This window comes from Hibiscus syriacus, unplaced genomic scaffold, assembly GCF_006381635.1.
Source record: "Hibiscus syriacus cultivar Baekdansim isolate YM2019G1 unplaced genomic scaffold, ASM638163v2 tig00110940_pilon, whole genome shotgun sequence".
Taxonomy (NCBI): Eukaryota; Viridiplantae; Streptophyta; class Magnoliopsida; order Malvales; family Malvaceae; genus Hibiscus; species Hibiscus syriacus.
The window spans coordinates 240871-266021 of record NW_024062923.1 but is presented as its reverse complement, the minus strand read 5'-3'; the positions used below and the strand labels follow the sequence as shown (position 1 = coordinate 266021).

At 29.9% G+C, this 25151-nt stretch overlaps 4 protein-coding genes across 4 annotated transcripts; 2 read left to right on the top strand and 2 right to left on the bottom strand.

Moving 5' to 3' along the window:
• Window positions 1-3343: 3343 nt before the first annotated feature.
• LOC120147554 lies at window positions 3344-4824 on the top strand. The gene is made up of 3 exons (XM_039160898.1): window positions 3344-3724; window positions 4121-4440; window positions 4474-4824. Exons 1-3 carry the CDS (start codon window positions 3483-3485, stop codon window positions 4593-4595), a joined length of 684 nt encoding a protein of 227 aa, XP_039016829.1. The 5' UTR covers window positions 3344-3482; the 3' UTR covers window positions 4596-4824.
• A 108-nt stretch (window positions 4825-4932) lies between these two features.
• On the bottom strand, window positions 4933-5620 carry LOC120147458 (DNA polymerase zeta catalytic subunit-like). Its single transcript, XM_039160837.1, has 2 exons — window positions 5482-5620; window positions 4933-5261 (listed from the first exon to the last, which is right to left on the bottom strand). The coding sequence occupies exons 1-2, from the start codon at window positions 5516-5518 to the stop codon at window positions 4933-4935; spliced, it is 366 nt and encodes a 121-aa protein (XP_039016768.1). The 5' UTR covers window positions 5519-5620.
• Window positions 5561-7596, bottom strand: LOC120147457 (DNA polymerase zeta catalytic subunit-like). Its single transcript, XM_039160836.1, has 8 exons — window positions 7451-7596; window positions 7295-7377; window positions 6938-7004; window positions 6799-6848; window positions 6568-6680; window positions 6418-6460; window positions 5928-6016; window positions 5561-5624 (listed from the first exon to the last, which is right to left on the bottom strand). Exons 1-8 carry the CDS (start codon window positions 7560-7562, stop codon window positions 5561-5563), a joined length of 621 nt encoding a protein of 206 aa, XP_039016767.1. The 5' UTR covers window positions 7563-7596.
• A 16131-nt stretch (window positions 7597-23727) lies between these two features.
• On the top strand, window positions 23728-24249 carry LOC120147609 (auxin-responsive protein SAUR76-like). Its single transcript, XM_039160938.1, has one exon. It carries the CDS (start codon window positions 23764-23766, stop codon window positions 24133-24135), a length of 372 nt encoding a protein of 123 aa, XP_039016869.1. The 5' UTR covers window positions 23728-23763; the 3' UTR covers window positions 24136-24249.
• Window positions 24250-25151: the final 902 nt, after the last annotated feature.

Sequence of the window (25151 nt, the reverse complement as noted above, 5' to 3'; positions counted from 1 at the left end):
ATACGTTATTGATTTTATTATTATTTTTTTAATAAAATCGATAAAAAATTATTTAAAATATTATTATTTTTATCTAAAATATTAATATTTTTTAATATTTTCAGTAAAGTGATTAATAATAACAAAATCGGTAGAAAAAAATAATAAAATTGGTAGTCCTTTATTATATATGTTAACAAAATCGGTAAAATGCCTAATAATAACAAAATCAATAAAAATAATAATGTTTTCAATAATTTTTTATCAATTTTATTAAAAATAATAATAAAATTAATAATATATTTTTTTAATCGTATATTAAAATTATCGTACGAGAGCGTGATACACGTGGGAAGAAGCAGGTCTTTGATAGACATCTTTCTCCGACTATAGTAAGGGGACACCTTCTTCAACGTGTCGTCATCATCCTATTTTCTCTTACATTCCTCCACGTGGCCTTTCACTTCACCAATAATCCACCTATTTATTATTAGATTTAATATAAAAATAAATACTTAAATAATATCTAAAATTAATTGTTTTGGTGTCTCAAGATTTAAAAAAAATAGGTATATAATATTGTTTTCGTTATATTTTAAATATTTATTATTAAAAAATCGTTAAGGGTTACGTGTTATGTTTATTTTTTTAATTTTTAAACTAAAAATATTTATTTTGAAAAAAAAATTAGAAACTCCTGTCGTGACCTTTCTTCTCTCGTTGCCTTCTCTTCCTCTGTCCACCCTACGTTCTCTCCATCCATCTCTCTTTTCAAACATCCTCTCTAATGACAGAAGAACGGGTTCTGACAACAGATGAATGGAGAATCACTGAAATCATCGATCAAGGAAAGAATCGTGACATTGTAATCATTCATGCGTCATGGGTAAGACTCGTCCCATGAAATGCACCTTGTTAAATATGTAAAAAATTTAAGTTTGATTGCTTGGATGTCTTTGTTAAACATATTACTAACTAGAGATCGGCTCTTCAAAATGAGTATTTCAACAGAATGGACATATGTAAACTGCAGAATCGATCAGGAAACAAGAAATCATATTTTCTGTTAATGCAATCTTGCTGTTCAACTCCGTCTTATCGCTTAATGGCTTGAAGAATACATTCACTACATGGGAAGAAATGGTTAATCAGGCTACTTCAACATGGAAAGGGAAATCCTTACTCATCACAATTCTGAAGATTTTTTGGACAACCTATATTTACACATTGTGGGAGGAAAGAAATCACAAAATTTTAAAAAGTCGTCACAGATCTTCAGATGAATTGCTCAAGGTTATTATTGAAGCTGTGCGAATCCAACTAAAGGGTAAAAATATTAATCGAGCTGATAGAATTAATTAATATTTGTATTGCATGGGGTATTACTTAACCAATCTTTGCCTTTTGTAAGCAAGTTGTGTATAATTATTTTGTATTGATCGGTTGATTGTATTTTGTAGCAGAACTCTGCTCTTTTGGAAAATAAAATTTGATTTATCAAAAAAAAAATTCAAGTGTTAATTTTATAAATATTTTTAAAATGATGTTTAATATGTTATTAATTTCTTTTAAGATGATATTTGTGTAAAAATGTTGACTTTATTTATTTATTTTTGTGGGAATTTTGTTTATATTAAAATCTTTAAATATTCTTTTGCAAATTATTTTATAACTCGATAAATTTTAATTTTTGCATGAAATTAAATAATACGTATAATCTAATATAAAAAATCTTTAAGGGTAAGTATTTTAAAATATAAATAATTTTATAAAAGTTGTATAACTATTATTTCTTTTTCAAAATGATGATGATGATGATCAAATGAATTATTATTTATTTTAAAAAAAATCAATAAAAATGCAATAAAAAAGAATTAAAAGTGAATAAAATTTAATAAAAAAATAATATAAAGTTAAAAAAATATTACCTCTTTATTTGAAATATTCTTTCTAATATTAATTTTAAAAAATATTAAATAAATATTAAATTCTAATTTTATTAAAAATGAATAAATATTATTAATTTTAAAAGTTTATTTTAATATTTTTTATATTTTTAAACAATTAATTTTAAAAGTCAAAATTTTTTCCAAAAATATATAAAATTTATAAATCTTTTAAATTATAAAATATTTATTATTATTATCATCATCATCATCATTTTGAAAAATAAATACTAGTTATAAAACTTTTATAAAATTATTCATATTTTAAAATACTTACCCTCAAAGTTTTCCTATACTAGATTATATATATTGTGTAATTTTATGTAAAAATTAAAATTTGTCGAGTTATAAAATAATTTGTAAAAGAATATTTAAAGATTTTAATGTAGAATGTTTTTTTTCACACACAAAAATAAATAAATAAAGTTGACGTTTTTATGCAAATATCACCATATTAGAAATTAATTACATATTAGGCACCATTTTAAAAATATTTACAAAATTAGCACCTGAGTGTTTTACACGTTTAGCAAGGATGTTATATCGGGAAATATAGTCTGAACGGTGTCTAACAGGGGAAAATTAGTGGGTAATTGTGATTTTTTGGGAAAATCTCCTCAATCGAATCATAGGTTTAATTGTTGGGTGTAAAAAAAATCAGATGCGATCGAGATTTTGACTGATTGACCGTAATTGTGATGGTAATAAGAGGATTGAAATTAAAGTTTTTCGAGATTTTGAGATTTTTTTTTTATAATTTCAATTTTTTTGAGTTTTTTAGAAAAATAATAATTTTATTTTTTTTAAATAATTTATTTTAAAATTTTATATTATTAACATATGTTATATAACAATCAAATTTAATGATAATTATAATCCATAATTTAAAAGTATAATTGAGAAAATCTAGACACATATTTTTAATAAAAAGAAATTTAGACAAGATAAGTAAAATTTGCATATAGTTTAAGAAATTATTTTTATATTTAGTGTTATGTTATTATTATTATTTTGGTGGGCCCGGAGTTTCTTCGTTTAATTACCTTTCCACCCTCGATTTAAAGCTGTTGCCACCAAATACCTTATCCAAATGTAATTTTATTTTAGAAAAAAAAAATAAAGTTTGGTTGTGGATTTTTATATTTTAATTCATAAATTATTACTATTCGATATAGCAATTCATTTTAATTATTTATAAATACATAAAATGTGTAATAATATATAAATATATTTTAAAAATTATTTTTATGGCTGTTGTATAAATACAATTCAATTATCAATCATTTAAATAATAAATAAAAAAATATAAAAAAATTATCCAAGAAAATGGCATATAAAACCTTGGTATCTACTCTTGTTTCCATTCTCTCTTTCGTTAATTATTTTTTCTTTTCTTTCTGTCTTTTTCGGTGGCTTCGGTTGTTTTGTTGTGTTTTAAGGAAGAAAGGTTTCTGGAATCATTCGTTCTTTTTCTCTCTGCTTTCGCTGTTTGTTTTGAGTAGCCGAAGGTACTCTGCTCGAGGAGGGATTTTACGCCGACTGCATTCGGCGACGGTGATGGAGTGCGCCACCTTTACTTTCAGATTCGAATCCACGGCGCCGAAAGGAAGGAAAGAGGAGGCGGAAGATGATTGGAGGAGCTCTTCGTCCACCACGACCTCGTCTTCGATCGGGAGGAACAGTGATGAGGTGTCCGGAAGATCATCGGACGGTGGAGATTGCGACGAGAATGAGGTTCAAAGCCGTTACAAAGGTGGTTCGAACATGATGGATTCGCTCCAACAGGTTTTGCCGATGAGGTTCGTTCGCATCTCCTCTCGATTTTTTTAGGATCAGAAAAGCATATATTTCTTAATCTTGAGTGATAGGTGTAGATCTGTGTCATATTAATTAGTTATTTATCATAATTATGAATTTCACGAAAAAAAATGTTAAATGAGTTATTTATCATACTTTGTTAGATTTTAATCTCATATTTTAGAAAAAATTAAGAATTTAATCCCCGGAATGGTAATTTTTTTTATTTAGTCCCTTTAAAATCTTTAAGTTTTCAACTAGAACAATGGTATAAATCCATTTATGCTATGCTCCCATAAACAATAAAATTAAAATAATAATAAAATTATCAATTACATATTCATATAATTAGATGAGATGTTAAATTCCTTAAATAAAACCAAAATTGGGTGTTACAGAAGAGGCATCTCGAGTTTCTACAATGGCCAATCGAAGTCATTCACAAGTTTAGCCGATGCTTCCTCAGCAGCATCGATCAAAGAAATGGCAAAGCCTGAAAACGCTTATACGAGGAGGAGGAGAAATCTATTAGCGATCAACCACTTATGGGACAAAAGCAGGCACAATAAAAGACCCATCAGGCCGCCGATCGGCTCGAGCACCAGCACATTGGCTCTAGCCGTTGCGATGAGTAGCTCCGAAAGCATCTCTAGTACAAGTGATGACTCCACTTCTGCATCGAGACCTCGGCTTCCTCTGTTGCACCCGCAAACCCGAACATCTTTCAATAACAACCACACCCCGTCTATGTCGCCATCGTCATCTTCGAGTGGCCGGAATCCCTCTAGTTGGCGGTCCTTCTCGCTGGCTGATGTCCGGGCATATGGTACGGTTATAGGAAGCACAAATCCAGACTGTGCTTTCATTTCATGATGAAAACCGACTTTTGGGAAACAGACTTGACAATAATTTGTTATGAAGTTTACACGTAGTTTGATGTTTATGCTCAAAGGGATCTAGGTGCATGTTTTATGCCTTTTTGTTGTCTAAAATGTTGCCCCAAGTTTCTGTATATTTCGTATTGACAATAATTTTTTTGGGTAAATTGTTTGTTTAGTACTAAAATTATCAATTCAAATCTGTTTTAGTATTTAAACTTTAATTTTTTCAAAATCATACCTAAAGTTTAATTTATATTTCATTTTAATATCTGTTCAAAATTTAACATCAAACTTTAAATTTTTTTTGAAAGTTTAGATACTAAAATAGATCAAAATTCATCCTCTATTATTGCATCTTCAGTGACAACATTATCAGCAACCAATGGCTGAAGCAGCAATTCATCTTCTAAACCCTTCTCAGAAGTGTTAGTTTCTTCAGCTTTTATCTTTGTTTCAGATGGTGTCCTTGATATTTTATTAAGCAATCCTATGCCGAGATATGAAGCTCTTTCAGCTAGAAAACCGAGAGAACAACCTTGTACATCCCAACCCATTAAAATATCAGGATCAAGAGAACATAAAATGTCCATACTGACCAAATAAGTGTTTTTCCTCATCGAAAACAAACACTTTAAACCCAAATATCCCATCATGACTCCTGCAATAAAATCAAGATGAGTATGAAAAGTAAAAAGGACAGAAACTTGATATGTGAATAAAATAGACAAAAAGTTTGTGGTGAAACTGATGTTGGCATTATTAGAAGGTAAATAAACCTTTCAAATAAAAGAAGACAATGACATCCAGAAACAAACTAATAACATGAAAGGATGCAGAATAAACCAATCAACGTGCTATTAAATCACAAACTAGCAAACCTCTGACAAAATCCAGCATTGCTATACAAAAGCACATAAACTTCAGTCACATAATCATAATCATTCTGAATTGCGAGAGCTATGACATTGACGGCATCAAATCGAGGATCAGGTCGTGGATCTCCTCTAGATTCTGCGTGAACCTGTCAGAACAGAGATCAACCTCAAAAAAGTATGGTAGATAGATTTCCAGCATCCCCATAACAACATTTTTAACACACATTTCTGCTGTAACATTGCATTCCTAAATTTGTTAAGCAATGGTACAAAACCATTTACTTGTTGTGGTATTTTAACAAAGTATTACAAAGCACAGTCTGTGACTCAGATTTGTGGAATGGTAGAGTATGACAAACAAAAGGGAAGTTCGCAACACATATGTACATGCATCAACGCGCACGCACATGATAGAGAAAAAGTAATTAGTGATTAACTGCAGTACTAACATCCACATAAAAGTACTTACAAGAAACTGGAGAATAAATGGAATGTGCGATTCATGAGGCTGTAAGATTTTATCCAATAAGGAACCTGCCTGAAAAACCATAGCCAATGACCTATGAGTTTGTTAAGTAAATTCCTAGATCAAAACTGATAAGAGCCTAAAATGTAAAAGCTTAAGCAGAAAGTGACAATCAAATGTTATCTACGAATTTCTAAGTGCCATGCAACCTAGGGAACAATTTCGAATTTGTTTTCTTTAAAATATCGAAACAAAGAATAAAAAATTTAACAGAGAAACATCAATTGATAAACATGATATTCTAATTAATAGGTATGCTAAATATAATAGACAACTTATGACTAAAATCATTTTACAGGTCAGCACAGATCTTAGAACGGATGAAAATAGTCCAAAACATTAAATCAAAGCAAATATGAAGTCCATGAATGAAAGTGACAACAAAACATTGAATAACATTAACAAGTCCCTACCAAAAGAAGATTGGCAGCACGAGAGACATCGTGAGGATGGTAGCTTTGATCACGTCAAGGTCCTCAATATCTAGTCTAAGTGAATACTAAACATTTTTTGTTTCAAAAAAAATAATGATAATAATATATTATAATATAGTCTTTGGATACAAGTGAATCTTCACAAATAGCTCTTCAGATGAATGATAACCATAAAATTTCTTTGCTCGTACAAGGGTGCAACCATGGACATGTTGCTGTTTTGAACCAGCAGCACCTTTCAGCTACAAGTTCAATTCAAAACAAATTCACATCAATCTGCTGCACCAGCAACATAGCAATCGAAAAAAGGCCAAAAGCACAAATCAACAATCACAACTCCATGAATTTAACTGAACATACCTTCAAGGCTTTTTCTAAGGTAAGAGCTAAGGCATGTGTGCATGCATCATCTGCTATAAATTAGATAAGTAATGTAATTTAAATCAAATATTACCCATACAATAGACAAAATGAAAAGAGTATCAAACATGCTCAGTACCTTCCAGGTGTGTAGGAGTGCTATCAGGTAACAGATCCGCCAATGGAGCATATAAATAAGGCAAAGCCTAGGAGAAGGAAAATGCAACAATCAAGACCTCATAAACAAGGAAGTAATTACAGTTAAACAAACTAACATGTAACAAGCACTACAAATGGTTCTTTCTCATTCATACTTAGAAGGCTCGATTTATAATACATGCAAATACATGATGAAGGCTGATAAGCTCCATTTGCTTGTCAATCTCCAATTACAAAACAAATAACAGCTCGACCATTCATAAAAAGACAACAATATTCTTAATTAATTACAAACCCAAGCCAATAATCAAGAAAGAAAGGAGAACAAGAATCTTACTCTATGAATATGCAAACAAGTCTTCTGACCAGCCGGTGTCGAACCATAAACTCTTATAACTGGAACTTCATCAACTTTTCCACCTTCAAAAATTTCAGCAATTGTAGCGTTATAAAAAACAACAGTAGCTGAACAAAATTGAAAAGGAAACGGTACCTTGAAAGCTACTGTAGCAAATATCGAAGTCGGGGATCGGCGGTGCCATGTAATGATCGATGGACACAATTCGAACGCTGAAAACGCTCGACTCCGACTGCGAGTTTGACATTTCGATTTCTCTTGTTTTCCATGAAAAACAAAATTAACAGAGCGTGAGAGATTTTGATAGTATCGTTTTAGCAGTTTAAAGAGCACAATACAGATACAATCAGAAAAGATGAAGAAAATAATATAATCTCTCTTGATTATATTAATTTTGTCATTTTTATTATAATTTTAGATGAAAAAATATTTAATAAAAATTATAGTTATAATTAATATATTAATAAATAAATTGTTGGAGTAAAGATATTTTTATTTATAATTAGATTTAAGTTTTGTTTGAAAAAAAATAAATTGATTAAAATAATAAAAATAAGCTATTTAAATAATTATAAACAAAATATAAGATTAAATTATAGTTTAAATACTTAAACGAACTTAATTTTTTTATAATTATATATTTTGGTAATTGAATTTATGTTAATCAAATGAATGTTGAAATTAATATTATTAATAATAAGATATTTGAGGAAATTTTATATATCACCTAAAATTAAATTAAATTCACAAATAACTCAATAAAATATTTTTTCTGGTGAAGATTGTGAGGAGTAGGGGTGTATTCGGTTCGGTTTTTTACCAAAAATTGAACCGAACCGAAATAAACAGGTTTTTAATATTTAAACCGAAATCGAAACCGAATAGTTAAAAAATTAAAAAAACTGAAATCGATTTTTTCGGTTCGGTTTGGTTTTTTTAACGGTTCGGGTTTTTCGGTTCGGTTCGGTTTATCGATTTTTTAATAAAAAATCACTTGAAACTATAATTTTTTTACAAAAATTGCCTATTCGGTTCAATATGGAACAAATGGGTTCCATATGAAAAATCCGAACCGAACCGAATCAAAAAAATAAAATCTTTAAACTGAACCGAAAATCAGACCGTTTAAAACCAAACTAAACTGAACCGAACCGTTTTACTCGATTCGTGTCGATTTTTCGATTTTCTCAGTTTCGTTGCTCAGCCCTAGCGAGGAGGCCAAAAACTTGTCAAAGGAATTGAGTTTTTAGCCGTAGGAACTTGGGCAATTTATCAGGAACGCATCCAAACTTCTTAGAGTTTCTGAAAAAAACATTAAAGTTTCACGCACATTCAATTATGTCCATACATTTTTCTAAATCTTTTAATTAAGCCACCAAATTCCGAATTTAATTAATTTTAACCCTATAAGTTTTACATTTAAGACATTTGGATCGAATAATTCAAATTAAACTGTTGTTCGACCCTCTAAAATTTAGAGCTAACTTTTTGCCCCGGGTTTGCAATGTGAGAATGAGTCTAGAGACAACGGGCCTCTTGAGACCCTATTCATTTCATCAGAATTGGGCCTCATTTGGCAGGCCGCCCTTACAAAGCATAGATTCAAAGTTGGTAAAATTGGCCCAATAGACCAAGCGAGTTAAACAACTATGTTATTAGGTTGTTTCCAAAATTAATTTAAATCTACTGCATTTATTACAGTAACATGAAACTCGTCGTGTTAATGTGTTAAGCTTCAATAAAATATATTTTTATTAAAACTTATTGCATGACAATTTCAATAAAATATTATATTTTATTAGAACTCATCACATCGACATGATAAAATTAAATAAAAAAACTATTATTTGGGCAAACTCATAATGTGAGCGTGATGAGTTTACCTGTACTATAATATTTGTCGTATATGCTAAAATAAAATCTGAATTGATCTAATGGATTACTTTTTTTACCTGCTTAACTTATCGGATAAATTTTACTTATTACATCCATTAATTTTAAAATAAATGACGTAGTGAGCCGGTTCATCTAATTTTTTTTCTTCCTGACACAGGCAGAAAAGTCATATCGAAAGGGGCTTTTTGAGTCCGGGTCACATGCTTGGGGTGGTTACATCACGAATAAAGCTAATTTGTTTTTTTTTTTTTAAAGATTCCTAATCAGCCACGTCACACTTCTCGTTTAACTTCTTTTGTTGTTACCAAATTAAATGACCAACTGCAGACCAATCCTCCCAAGTCCAAAAGGAAAGCAAGCTTTGCTATAAGTGGACTTGCCTTAATTAGGGATGAGAATAGGTCAGGTCGGTCTATAGGGGTTTACAATATGGCCTATATAAATTATGGTCTAATTTGACTTATTTAATAAAAATGTCAAGTTCTGGTTTTTTTTAAAAGTTTATTAAATTAAATAGTTCAGACTTAGGTTTATTAAAAAGCCTTATAAGTTTGATAGGTCATCCTATTTAAAGTGACTACTTTGTAAAATACGCTAAATTAGAGTGACTTAATAAGAATTTTACTCTAAAATTAATGACTAAACTGAAAATATTAAATGTTTATTATGAAACAGACTTTTATACAGGTCAGACCGAACTTAAATAAAAGCCTTTGACAGGCTGGCCTATTCTCATCCCTAGCCTTAACCACCCTTTTTCATTATTTATTAATTTAAATCAAATCCACCCTAACCATATCTTATAATAAAAATAAGATACTGAAACGTCATAGATGAGTAAATTAATAATATTTTAATTATTAATATGTTTGTTCATATATTTATATAAAGGATAAACTATGAAGATAATCTCTTATGTTTTCGGTCAGATCGATTTTAGTCATTAATTTAAAAATTAAGGGGAGAATGGTCCCTAATGTTATCGATCTATTCGATTTTAGTCTCTAACATTATCGATTCGTTCGATTTTAGTCCCTCAACCATTAACTATCGTTCGATTTTAGTCCCTCAACCATGTTAAGGACTTAAACAAAGGAGTTAATGAAAATTAATGACTTGGGGACTAAAATTAAATGGATCGATAATGTTATGGATCATTTCTCTTAATTTTTAAATTAGCGACAAAGGTCGAACATACCCTAAACTTAAGAGACTATTCGCATAGTTTACCCTTATATAAAAACACCTTATAGTTTTTTTGTGCTTAAAGCCGAGACATTTGGGAATAACAATAATTCTTTTTTTTTTTGTCCTCCAGATTCAAAGGTTTCGACCTAACTAATTCAAATCGACCTGTATCGTACACCTGCCTTTGGTAGGTGTGTCTCCCAATAGGGAATTTTTTGCATACATACTTAAAATCGAGACATTACTTAAACGGTATTAATTTACTTACCACATGAATTTATCCCGTTGGTACAACAAATTCTTTAAATATCGATGTAGCCTGGTTTGTGCATCGATACTTCTAATTAATAAATAATTTATTAAGTATTATTTTTAACTTTTTATGTGATCAGTGGCATAATATTTTGAATAAAAGATTTAATTCTAATTTTATTGGGGAAAATATAAGGAAAAGTTTAGAAACATCCTAAACATAATATAAAGGGCAAAGTAATGATCGTCGCATAGAAATAAGCGTAATTATGATATGTGGATGTGGCGGTCACCGAGTGGTTTTCATTTGCTCATACGGAGTTTTTCTTTTTCCACTAATTGATTAATTTCCCCTATTTTTTTTTAAAATAGTTTAGGGTAAAATATAATGTTAGTCACAAAGTTTAAGTTTTGTATTTATTTTAACACCTAATTTTAGAATATTTCAATATAGGCACTGAGTTTTGGTTTTGGATTCAATTTGATAAATATTATTTTGAAGATTTGAAAGCGTTCTCGAATTCAAGTAATTTGATAAATATGTTTGAAAAATGAATGATATGTGTGTTGTAGCGTAGTAAAAGAGTTCTTAGACTTCGCATATACCTTAAGAATAAAGGTGTTTTATTTTTTTTTCCTTTTTATTACTAAACACATCCCTCACGGCCTCACCAAAAAGGAATAATTCGTATAGCTGCAGTGATGGGTAATTTCATGGAAGAAAGAGATGTAAAGTTTATATGATTCTATTTGTTTAAAATTTTAATTCTAAAGATCACACTTTATATATCGATCCTTGAATGTTAAATCCTAAATTCTAAATTTTTGAAAGGAACATATAATCTTAAATTAGACAAATATATGTAAATTAAAATTTAAACAATCTATATGTCTCACAATTTCCCTTAATGTATTTGTTTGACTATAAACAGAATTATTACTACAAGTAGAATAATATTGGATTGAGCTTACACATAATAAGTTTTACACTAAAATAAATTTAAATTGGGAAATCTTCCATGATGAAAATCAGATTATACATATAGTAAGATTACACATGAATGAATAGGGATGAGCATGGGTCGGGTCGGATTTTTTGTTCATCCGACTCATGCCCATCCTTATTAATCGATATTGCTTTGTACTTATTCCAGATTAATAAAAAATAGCTGAATTTTGATTATGTATCATTATTTCAATGGTTCAATGGTTCGAGCACCATAGATGTAAAGTGTGTGAGAGTTCAATATCGAAAGGTTGAAGGTTATCTTTGAATATATATTGTATTGTACTTATCCCAGATTAATAAAAAAATAGTTGAATTTTGATTATATATCATTATTTCAATGGTTCAATGGTTCGAGCACCATAGATATCAGGGGTGTGAGCGTTCAATGTCGAAAGGTTGAGAGTTATATTTGAACATATATTGCCTTGTACTTACCCTAAATTAATTAAAAAAAGTTTCATAACTTTAAAACTGATATAATATGCTTGATTTAAAAAAAATAACTCTCAATCATTTGACATCGAACGCACACACTCCCGGTGTTTATGATGCTCGAATTCGGAACTTTAAGAAATAAAACAATTTTTTTACCACAAAAATTACTTGATTCGTGCTCTAAATAAGATAGATTAGCCAAAAAAATGTGACAATTTAATTTAGTTGCCAACTTCATCTTGAAATATATTCTTCATCATAAACTATTAAAATATTCTATGGAAAAAATGCAATAAATCATCAAACGGCAAAGGGCAGTTTACTTAAAACGACGAAAAATGTCAGGGCCCATTATCCTTTGGGTTAATGTAACATCTCAAACTACGGGTTAGTGATCAAATTATAAAATTTTAGAATTTGGGGATAAAAGTAGAATAGTTGAATAGTTCAATGATTTATGTGGAGATATTTCCTGAAAGTTGTTAGTAAATATTAAAGGAGTCAAATGGAAAATGAGTAACTGAACAAGGAAAATAATTAAATAATAATTAATATGTATTATAATACCCATGTGGAGAATAATTGAAGAGATAAGCTTCCAAGCAATTCTCTTCTTCATCTTCTTCTCTTCTCCACGTGAAAGCTCAAGCAAAAGGTAAGTTTCCTCATTAGTTGATTATTTGTTAATTTAAAGGTTGGGTTTTGATCTTTAGATGATAACTAAGCTTGAGGAAAGCTTAAGTTATCTTAAAATCAAAAGATAAAGGAGTTATGATAAATTAAAGAAAATGAGGTTTTAAGTGAAATTTTGAATAAGAAGGTTTAACTGAATTTGGAGGATAAATTTGACTTGTCATCTATGAGAATAAGAAGTTAGAAGTGTTAAAATTAAGTTTGAATAAAATGGAAATTTTGGTATGATTATTGATTTCTATATGAAGAATAGAATTTTGAAGTTTAAGATGAAATAAATAGATATAAATGAGTTAAGCATGTATATTTGAGTTAAGAATATGAAAGGGAATGAAACTTGAAGAATTGAAATTGAAAGAGTGAATTTTCATGCAATGAACAGTGATTTCTGAGTAGGTGCATCGATGCATGGATATTTCGAAGCTATTATGTATACCGATGCACCCATAGTGCATCGATACACTCTTAAAGGAAAAGCTTAAATTTGGTTTATTAAATTAGCCTGAGTTATTAACATCAAGTTATAAGGTTTAGGCTTCTGATAATCGTCTCAAAAATTATGCTTATGTAGAAATTGAACCTAAACAAGTTTCGGAACAATCAAAGAATTAGGATCAAATCAAAGCAAGGCTAAGGTGAGTGCAATTTAAATTGTACTTATGTGATTGACCAAACATTGGCTTGCGATGAGCCAATGATGGAGTTACTATGGTAAGAAGTAACTTATAAAATGTTATGTGATTACTATGTGTGCATTAGTATATAGAAATGATAAAAGCCATATGAAATGATCTATGTGAATACATGCATTTATGATACGTGTTATATGATATTAGATATATGTTTATACAAACATGTGGTATGTGACAGAAGAGAATGAACATGTGATTATAAGATCAATGATTACACGTACATGTGATACGTGACTGAAAAGAAAACGGTATGTGTTTATAAGAGAAAATATATGAATAAGTAATGTGAACTGTTATAAATGATAATGCCCGTGTTATGTGATATGAGAGCTAGGGGTATAGTTGACATGCCAAGGGTCAAGGGTTTACTTTTGTTCTTCGGGACATATGGACTGTTTACCTATGTTCTTCGGGACATATGGACTGTTTACCTATGTTCTTCGGGACATATGGACTATTTACCTATGTTCTTCGGAACATATGGACTGATTACCTAGGTTCTTTAGAACCTATGGACTGGTCCTTCGGGATAATTATTCGAGCTGTGCTGATAGCATAATAGTGCACAACCTCTGTAACACCCCCAACCCGTACCTGACCCGGCTACGAGTCTGAGATGTCACATTGACTTTTCAAAACCTTTACTTGAACAAAATAATGAATAATTTTTAAAACTTTTACTAAATACAATTGACTAATTTACATAAATTAGTATCATATGATTTTACAAAAAAACAATTCGAGTATATCGAATTCAAATTTTTATTTACATGCCAAATACATATATTTTCTGATTTAAACTTTGTAAAGGAGATACTGACATGTCTTGCTCCCCAATGCTCTCTATATTTTTCTCGAACCTACGTGTGAAATAATTACACGCTAAGTCGATGACTTAGTGAGGCAAATAAAACATATAATAGAAATCATAAAATATTCCATATAACAACCACATGAATATTTAATACTAACTTATCATACAAAATCATATAACAATTTCATACAAAAATCACACACCTTTTTATATAACAAATACACTCATGTACATATATCATCATCTACTTTCTTAGCATTATCATATATATTATTATAACTATTTCTATCATTATCATCTAATTATTTATCACCTGATCTTGTACTTATCATTTATGTATATCATATCACACATATATCATTTCACCAAGAAACACCCATAATTCATAATTCATGTAACCAAAAGCATATACATTATATATATATATATTGTATTCATGTTATCTCTTTGATTAGCCCATGGTACACTTGTGAGAACTATAGATATGTGAGTCTATAGAGGTTGTGCAATAATGTTGTCACCACAGCTCATATAAATGCACCGAAGTGCCGCGTAGAAATGCACCGTAGTGTCATATAATGTCCATAAGGACCACATATAAATTCCTTAAGAATCATATACATATACCAATGACCAAGTATGTGTCTCAAAGACCTCATAAATGTTCCAAAGAATATACAAATGTCCTGAAGGACCGCGTAGACCCTCGACTCTTGGCATGCCAACTATACCCCTAGCTCTCATGACACATAACATGGGCATTATCATTTATTTCATTTCAAATATTCACATAAACATGTAATTCACTTTCACATATCACGTATCACATAGCTTTTCACATAACTCATAATCATATGTCTTATCTCATAACATATACATGTTGTCGCCTATATAATTCATATCATTTCTTATACCATCACATAATTCATTTAATATACATAGATATCATGTAACATTATAATAGAAATACCTATAAGTCATATCACTTAGATTTCATATACATCTAGTCACATAGATCACTTTTGTATAGCTTATATCCACATATATTATCTACATGTATACCCAGGAATCAAATGGCATATACCAAATCATATAAATATATATATAGTTTATGCAATCACGTTACTTATACTCACATGGATCCATATCATAGAGCTTAGTTCCCTTGTACATGTTATCACACCGGCATATAATCTTATATCAATCCTATAGGTAAAAGATATTTATCTTTATCTCATTTTCCCTTTGTATCAGCTTACATGATTTATTATACTAACATGTACAATAACATATAACCCTTATCACTTATCTCACGTTATTTAATTATGAATTATTCTATCCATTTAATTTAGTTCTATATAGCTCCTATAACCTTCTCATAAGGTTTTATAGTTCTTCATTTTATAACTTCTATATCATAGTTTTCTTTTAAGCATATCATTTTTCCTATAGTGTTTATCCTATAGGTTCGTATCATCATTATGCTCATGTCCCCTAATTTATATATATACCATTTTCATAAAGTCTCTTAATTTATTATCTTCTGATTTATATATTATTCTCTTAAATATTCTCATATTACTCTATAGTCTGGTCTTATTTAACTCATCACCCATCTCATGTAGTCATAAATATATTATACTGATTCTCATAATTAATCAACTATACCCTGTAACATGTATGGTCATTCATCATATAACTTATTTCACTTCTCATGCAATCATATAGATCATTTATATTAGATCCTATAACTGATCACACTACATGTATTCACACAAATCATTTAACACCTACTGTAATTTATATCATATATACTCAAATCAAACATATACATATGATCATAAATTCATACATTCTAATATAGGAAATAAACTCGTCGCAAGTCTTATTTCCATTAAACATCATAAACTAACTTGTATGCACTCACCTGGGCCTCGTTTGCTTCGAATCAATCCTAATCCTTAGTTTGTTCCGGAACAAGCTTTCATTCTATATCTACATAATCATACATTTATACTTATCAGTATATTAATTGATATATTCAAAACTATCACTCCTTAGGCTAAGAGAAAAGCCAATTTCATCTTTTAATGAAGGTATGCATCGATGCACTGCACAGTGTATCGATGCATTCCCTAACGATGCATCGATGCACTACTTGTGCATCAGTGCATAAAATACATTCGATGTTTGTATTTTTGAGAGTGCATCGATGCACATTGAATATGCATCGATGCACACAACCTAGAAATTCCATTTTAAGCACGAAATTATTCAACTCTTCATTCAATTCTTCTATTTTAAGCCCCTATCATGTCCTTAAACTCAACTACCATTACTTAAACCAACTTATATCCATATAAACCATATTTATCTTCCATATTTCATCATGATTCTTAAAATTAAGAATCTTACTAAATTTTCAACTTTGTTATAAATCCTTTCTAACTTCATAAATCTCTTATTTTTATTGATAACAAGTCAAATTCCTTCTCAAAAATCACTTATTAACTCTTTTCCAACATTTCCTTTAAAAACTCATTTCCTTTAATCTTTCATAACTTCTTCATCTTTTGATTTTAGGACAACCTAAGCTTTCCATAAGCTTAAATATTACCTAAGGATCAAAACCCACTCTTAAAATTAACAAATAATCTGCTACAAGGAATCTTACCTTTGCATTGGAGCTTTCACTGGAGGAAGAAGAAGATGAAGAAGATGAAGAAGAAAAAGAGAGAAGAGATTTCTGGAAAAATCTCTCATCCTTATCCATATATATATCATTATTTTATTCATCTATTGGTCAAATGACCCTTTTGCCCTTTAATACCTTTTATAATTACTAGCATCTTCAAGGTAATATTTTCAAATAAATCATTGAACTTTTCAACTATTCCACTTTAATCACCAAATTCTGAAATATTATAATTTGGTCACTAACCCGGTATTAAGGATATTACAACCTCAATGTACTCATATACCTTAAGTTCTCACTGGTGTACATGGGCTAATAAAGAGATTAAACAAATATACTAAAGGTGATATGCATATGTGATTTATTATATGGAATAAATTACAGGATTCATGTATTGGTTATATGAAAGCATATATGTTTTAGTTATATGAACTGTATTACATGAAGTATATGGTGTTAAGTGTATTTCTTTATGAAATGTTTTGTGATTTTTATTATATGTTTTATATGCCTCACTAAGTCGTAGACTTAGTGTGTGATTGTTTCACGCGTAGGTTTTGAGAAGATGACGATTGATAAGAGTTATGCAAGAGAGGTCAGTTCTCATTTCCAAAGATTAGATCAGAAAAGAAATGTATAGTATGTATTTTGTAATAAAGAAAGTGGTTGGCATGTAAATAAAGGATTAAATCCAATATGTTCTAATCGGTTTTGAAAAGTCATACGATTGAGTTTTGTAATGTTTTAAATGTGTTTATGTAAATGACAATTGTATAGTAATGAACGGTTAAATTTTTACGAGTTTTATGAATGTTTTACGAAAGTCACTGTAGCAGTGCATCGATGCACAATTTTGCTTCGAATTTTTGATGCATCGATGCACTGTAGCAATGCATCGATGCACTGTAGCACTGTTCATGGCACTGTTCATAAATACATTTTTATCTCAAAATTTTATACCAAACACAATTGAACAATATATGATTGTATTTTCTTAATATAAGTTCAAATGTTCTGTTATTTTACAAGAATAAAGGTTTTGAAATATCAATGTGACATCTCGGACTCGTATTCGGGTCGGGTACGGGTTAGGGTGTTACATTTAATGGTATCAAAGCTACGGTTTAGCCGATTCTAGGCTAAAAACGAAGTCAAAAGTATTTTAAAAAGTATACATGCCAACACAAAGTGGAAAAAAATTCTGATCTGATAGTGTAAGGAGTATGTTGTCTTATTAATAGAGTTAAATTGTTATGTTATATAATAAGTGAATGTCTGAGAATGATTTATGAGATATATATGTTTATATGATATGATAGATGATATGTGAATATATGTAAATGACATCTATTATATGATATGAATTAGATGATCATATACACCCGTGATATGTGATAAAAGAAATAATATGAGCACATGAACATATGAGAGCTTTCAAGTGAAGCAGAAGATGATAGACCTGAAGGCAATAGCAATTCACCTGCCCTGGCCAGGTAGGGAGAAGAACTAACACCTCAGGGAGTGCCTGTATAAGATTAGAGAATGATTCATGATGTTAAATGATATTCTGATGTGTTTTCAATTTTATACTTCTATAATTCATAGAATGAATGTATCGAAAAGAGTTAAGAGCGCCCGATTTTAAGGGTGAATTTGAGGAAGGTTCTGTTGTTACAAACCTTTGGTTAAATGATATGAAGATAATGCTAGAAGGTGTTCATTTCTCCAAAGTGGAGAAATTAAATTGAGTAGTTTCGTTACTACGTGGGCAAGCTAGAATATGGTAGACAAATGTCACCATAAGAACGTTAAAAGATCAAATGAGGTGGTTAGAATTGTAGAAGAGTTCAAGAATAAGTGTATCAGTGATAAGTTTATAAGATGAATCAAAGTTATAAATTTGAAACAAAATGATAGTACTGTGTATAAGCAAGAGTACGGATATGATAAGGGTTTGTATTATAGAAGGAAAGAGTTAACGTTGGCTAACAAGATTTTGTGATAAAAATGTATTGTATACAATTGTATATTTTGATCTTAATAATGTGATATAGTGAAGGAAGTGAAGATTTGTATGGTTGAGTAAAGTTGAGGATTGATAAGAAGAGGTTAAGAATGAGTATATTGGTGATCAGTTTATAAGACAAAAGAAGTTACAACGTTTGATTTTGAAACAGATAAATAGTACTATGTGTGAATAAAATTTTGAGCTTGAAAAATTGAGTATGATACTGTGGAGAAAAATTTCGACGGAAAAGAAGGTATATGATTGGATGATTAGGGTTTGTGCCCTAGATTGAACAGTTGATGTTTATTAATTGTAATAGTAAAGGTGATAGAATATTAAGATTTGGAAAAGATATAAGGTTAAGTTAATTAAGTATGATGAATCTGAATTTGGTTGTGTATTCTGATCATATATATATGATGTAGACAAAGAAATAAGTATTTGTATAAGATTAAGGAAGAAATTATTAGTACAAGAGATGGTAAAGGAAGAGGTTTTGTATAAATAAAGGGAATTATCAAAGTTACAAAGATGCGATGAAGATCGATAATCAGTAATAAGTATAAGCGATATGATCAGAGTATGAGAGTCTGAAGAAAAGATATGATATATGTTACAAGGAGATTTTGATTTATGGTGGAGTAAAGAGATAAGGAAATTAAATGGAAAAAAGGAAATTAAAGGGTTAATTATGATAAAGGTTATATGGAAGTGTAGATGATAAGTTCGATATAGAAAAATGAAAAGTATGCAAGGTGATGAAAAAATTGTTTGATTTTATAAAGTATATGTTTAATCACAGTTGAAGAATATTTAAAGTTGTATTTTGGTCAAATGATGATGGAATAAGAATTTGTTTACTGTTATGAGGAATTAGAGATGGATTTATAATATTGAGTAATGAAAATGGATGTTACTGTTTATGTGATAAGTGACATGATATGAAGGTATAAAGGAAAAATGCAGAATCGAATGAGAAAAAGACAAAAATATATGAGGTTAATGGTTATTGTTTATATGATAAACAACAGTAGATGAATGAATAAAGGAAAAAGTTAGTTGAAGAACTAAAGGAAGGAAAGAGTAAATAAAGGAGACAACATAAGAACATTAAGAAATATGTTCTTATCAATGTATGTAATGAAAATTCTAGGATGAATTTTCTTAAAAGGATGGGAGATTTGTAACATCTCAAACTATGGGTTAGTGATCAAATTGTAAAATTTTAGAATTTGAGGATAAAAGTAGAATAGTTGAATAGTTTAATAATTTATGTGGAGATATTTCCTGAAAGTTGTTAGTAAATATTAAAGGAGTCAAAGGGAAAATGAGTAATTGAACAAGGAAAATAATTAAATAATAATTAATGGGTATTATAATACCCATGTGGAGAATGATTGAAGAGATAAGCTTCCAAACAATTCTCTTCTTCATCTTCTTCTTTTCTCCACGTGAAAGCTCAAGCAAAAGGTAAGTTTCCTCATTAGTTGATTATTTGTTAATTTAAAGGTTGGGTTTTGATCCTTAGATGATAACTAAGCTTGAGGAAAGCTTAAGTTATCTTAAAATCAAAAGATAAAGGAGTTATGATAGATTAAAGAAAATGGGGTTTTAAGTGAAATTTTGAATAAGAAGGTTTAACTGAATTTAGAGGATAAATTTGACTTGTCATCTATGCGAATAAGAAGTTAGAAGTGTTAGAATTAAGTTTGAATAACATGGAAATTTTGGTATGATTATTGATTTCTATATGGAGAATAGAATTTTAAAGTTTAAGATGAAATAAATAGATATAAATGAGTTTAAGCATGTATATTTGAGTTAAGAATATGAAAGGGAATGAAACTTGAAGAATTGAAATTGAAAGAGTGAATTTTCATGCAATGAACAGTGATTTCTGGGTAGGTGCATCGATGCATGGATATTTCGAAGCTATTCTGTGTATCGATGCACCCATAGTGCATCGATACACTCTTAAAGGAAAATCTTAAATTTGGTTTATTAAATTAGCCTAAGTTATTAACATCAAGTTATAAGGTTTAGGCTTCTGATAATCGTCTCGGAAATTATGCTTATGTAGAAATTGAGCCTAAAAAAGTTTCAGAACAATCAAAGAATTAGGATCAAATCAAAGCAAGGCTAACGTGAGTGCAATTTAAATTGTACTTATGTGATTGATCAAACATTGGCTTGCGATGAGCCAATGATGGAGTTACTATGGTAAGAAGTAACTTATAAAATGTTATGTGATTACTATGTGTGCATTAGTATATAGAAATGATAAAAGCCATATGAAATGATCTATGTGAATACATGCATTTATGATATGTGTTATATGATATTAGATATATGTTTACACATACATGTGGTATGTGACAGAAGAGAATGAACATGTGATTATAAGATCAATGATTACACGTACATGTGGTACGTGACTAAAAAGAAAATGGTATGTGTTTATAAGAGAAAAGATATGAATAAGTAATGTGAACTGTTATAAATGATAATGCCCATGTTATGTGATATGAGAGCTAGGGGTATAGTTAGCATGCCAAGGGTCGAGGTTTACTTATGTTCTTCGGGACATATGGACTGTTTACCTATGTTCTTCGGGACATATGGATTGTTTACCTATGTTCTTCGGGACATATGGACTGTTTACCTATTTTCTTCGGGACATATGGATTGTTTACCTATGTTCTTCGGAACATATGGACTGATTACCTAGGTTCTTCGGAACCTATGGATTGGTCCTTCGGGACAATTATACGAGCTGTGGTGACAGTATAATAGTGCACAACCTCAATGTACTCACATACCTTAAGTTCTCACTGGTGTACATGGGCTAATAAAGAGATTAAACAAATATACTGAAGGTGATATGCATATGTGATTTATTATATGGAATAAATTACAGGATTCATGTATTGGTTATATGAAAGCATATATGTTTTAGGTATATGAACTGTATTACATGAAGTTTATGGCGTTAAGTGTATTTCTTTATGAAATGTTTTATGATTTTTATTATATGTTTTATATGTCTCACTAAGTCGTAGACTTAGCGTGTGATTGTTTCACGCGTAGGTTTTGAGAAGAGGACGATTGATAAGAGTTATGCAAGATAGGTCAGTTATCCTTTCCAAAGATCAGATCAGAAAAGAAATGTATATTATGTATTTTGTAATAAGGAAAGTGGTTGACATGTAAATAAAGGATTAAATCCAATATGTTCTAATCGGTTTTGAAAAGTCATACGATTGAGTTTTGTAATGTTTTAAATGTGTTTATGTAAATGACAATTGTATAGTAATGAACAATTAAATTTTTACGAGTTTTATGAACGTTTTACGAAAATCACTGTAGCAGTGCATCGATGCACAATTTTGCTTCGAATTTTTGATGCATCGATGCACTGTAGCAATGCATCGATGCATTGTAGCACTGTTCATGACACTGTTCATTATTGTTCATAAATGCGTTTTTATCTCAAAATTTTATACCAAACACAATTGAACAATATATGATCGTATTTTCTTAATATAAGTTCAAATATTATGTTATTTTGCAAGAATAAAGGTTTTGAAATATCAATGTGACATCTCGGACTCGTATCTGGGTCGGGTACGGGTTGGAGTGTTACAGTTAATGATATTTTCACCCTCAAACCTTTTAAAAAGTTATTTTTGTCCTCAACTTTTTCCGTCAAATTTAACTCTTAAAATTTTATTTTATTTTTGTCAAATTGATTAAAGTGAAAAAAAAGACAAACTCATTAAATTGATGATAATTATTTTATATTTTTTTTCAATAACTATATTATTATTTTTTCCCTTTCATATAAAAATAAAAATTCAAAAAAAATATCTAAAATACTTAAAATTATAAAATATTTTTAAAAATAAATGACTAAAAATTGTCAAAATAAAACATATGAAACTTTGTAAAAAATATATAAGGTATTAAAAACTTTTTTCAGTTAATTTAATTTAATAAAAATTAAATTTACTTAGTATTGTTAGAGTTTAGGATAAAGTATACATGGACCCCGACTATAGGAATTATTTTATTAAGTCCATCGACTATTAAAAGTTACAAAATGATACCCCGATTATAGATTGTTACTTTGTTGGGTACCTCAACTATTAAAAGTTACAAAATAGTAACTCGACTATTCATTATGTTCCAAGCTCGTCATTTTCTATTAAAAATTGATGATATTCTAAGCTTAACTTTAACTTGTTGATTGTGATATGATAAAATATGATCTTAGAATCTTAAACGACTATCATATCTCAGTCATCATGTTAACGTCCAGCTCAGACAACCGTCAATGTTTAATGGAAAAGGACTAGTTTGGAACACAATGAATAGTCAGATGACTATTTATAACTTTTAATAGTTGAGGGACTTAATAAAGCAATATTCTATAATTAGAAACCTATTTTATAACTTTTAATAGTTGAGGGACTTAATAAAATAATATTCTATAGTTAGATAATCGTTTGTGTACTTTAACCCTAGAGTTTAATACCGAAAATCAAATTTAAAAAGAGATTTTAATATTTAGATTTAATATTAACAGAAAATTATAAATTAGACCCGTTGCCATGCTTATTCACATCTTATCCTAATGGTACAATCACATTTATAATGCAATTGACAATTTTATCCCTCCCAACTTCCTTTATAAACGAACCTTCTTCCCCTTTGCATAGCGCTCACAAAGCACCTGCTTCCTCACAAAAAAATCCTTATACCTCCCAATGGCAAAAGGCATCAACAAGCTGATAAAGCTCAAGTCAATTCTCAAGAAGCTAAACTCATTCAACCAAAAGCAAAGCCGTCCGCCGTCTTCCTCCGTAGTGGCTGCTTCCGATGTTTACGAATCGTCATCGGACGACGTCAACCTCCAGCCAGTCTACGTCGGAAAATCCAAGAAGCAGTACCTCATCAGCTCCGACGTCCTCGAGAACCCTCTGTTCCGCAAACTCGCGGAAGTGTCGGGCGAGGACGCCGACGCCGTTATCAAAGTTTCGTGCGAGGTTGTCTTGTTCGATCACTTGCTTTGGATGCTCAAAAACGGTGATCCTCAGTCGGAGTCTCTGGCGGAGCTCGTCGAGTTCTACGCTTGTTGAAAGATTGCTCCCGCGATCGATTGAAGGACGGTTCCCGTGGGATCGTTCTCATGGTACACAAATTTGTACATTATGTAATGAAAACAATGCATGTGATTAGGCGGTGTAGATTAAGAAACCAGGGATTAATAATTGTAGAGAAATGTTGATTTCGACGGTGAGGATTTAACCGAGTTCACGCCGGCTAAACTATAAGCCTGGCCGAAGATTATAGCAGCGTATCTACTGGCGGATGCATTAAGGGTCTGAAATTCGAATTTTCTTCTATTAATATTTATTTTATTAATAGTGTTTATCCTGAAAATTTATTATACCCACTTTTAAATATAAAATTTCTTCGATTATGACCTAGTTTATTGATGATATCAACCCAAATATTTTATTTATATCTATCTCGTTAAAAATTTTATATCCTTAACAAATTTGTTTCTACCTCAAAAATATTTCTAGATCCGCCACTAAGCGTATTGTTGTTCATTTTCAAATTTTCTTATATAACAACATAAGAGATTAATGTTTCATTTTTGCTACTATAATTAATCGCATTTTTAGGTTATATTTATGTTTTATTACACAATAACCCCTTTTTCATTTGTTTGGTTTTGTGTCTCACTTTATTTGTCAATTTCTAGTTTGTGACTCGAATCTCATAAGTTCAGCTCGAAAAGAATTAAAAAATATATAATTATTAGAGTTTAGGACTCGGATTTCATTGATTCGGATTAAAATGTTCGTAGTATGACATATTAAAGAAATAAATTAAGAGAAAAATTATCATAATTAAATGAAAGAATCGGCTTTCTCACTGAAAATACACATTTAAACAAGTGGATGAGCTATAGCCTATAAACAACTCAAATTAAAGTAGGATGCCTAGATTTGCCAATAACACAAACTATGAGGACCTTCTATATTATTTAACCTATTTTATTTAACTTACTAGATTATTACCGAATTAACCTGCTGGCATAAGCAGCACCCAGCCTTGCTTTGAAATTGCACCCAAATTTAAATAA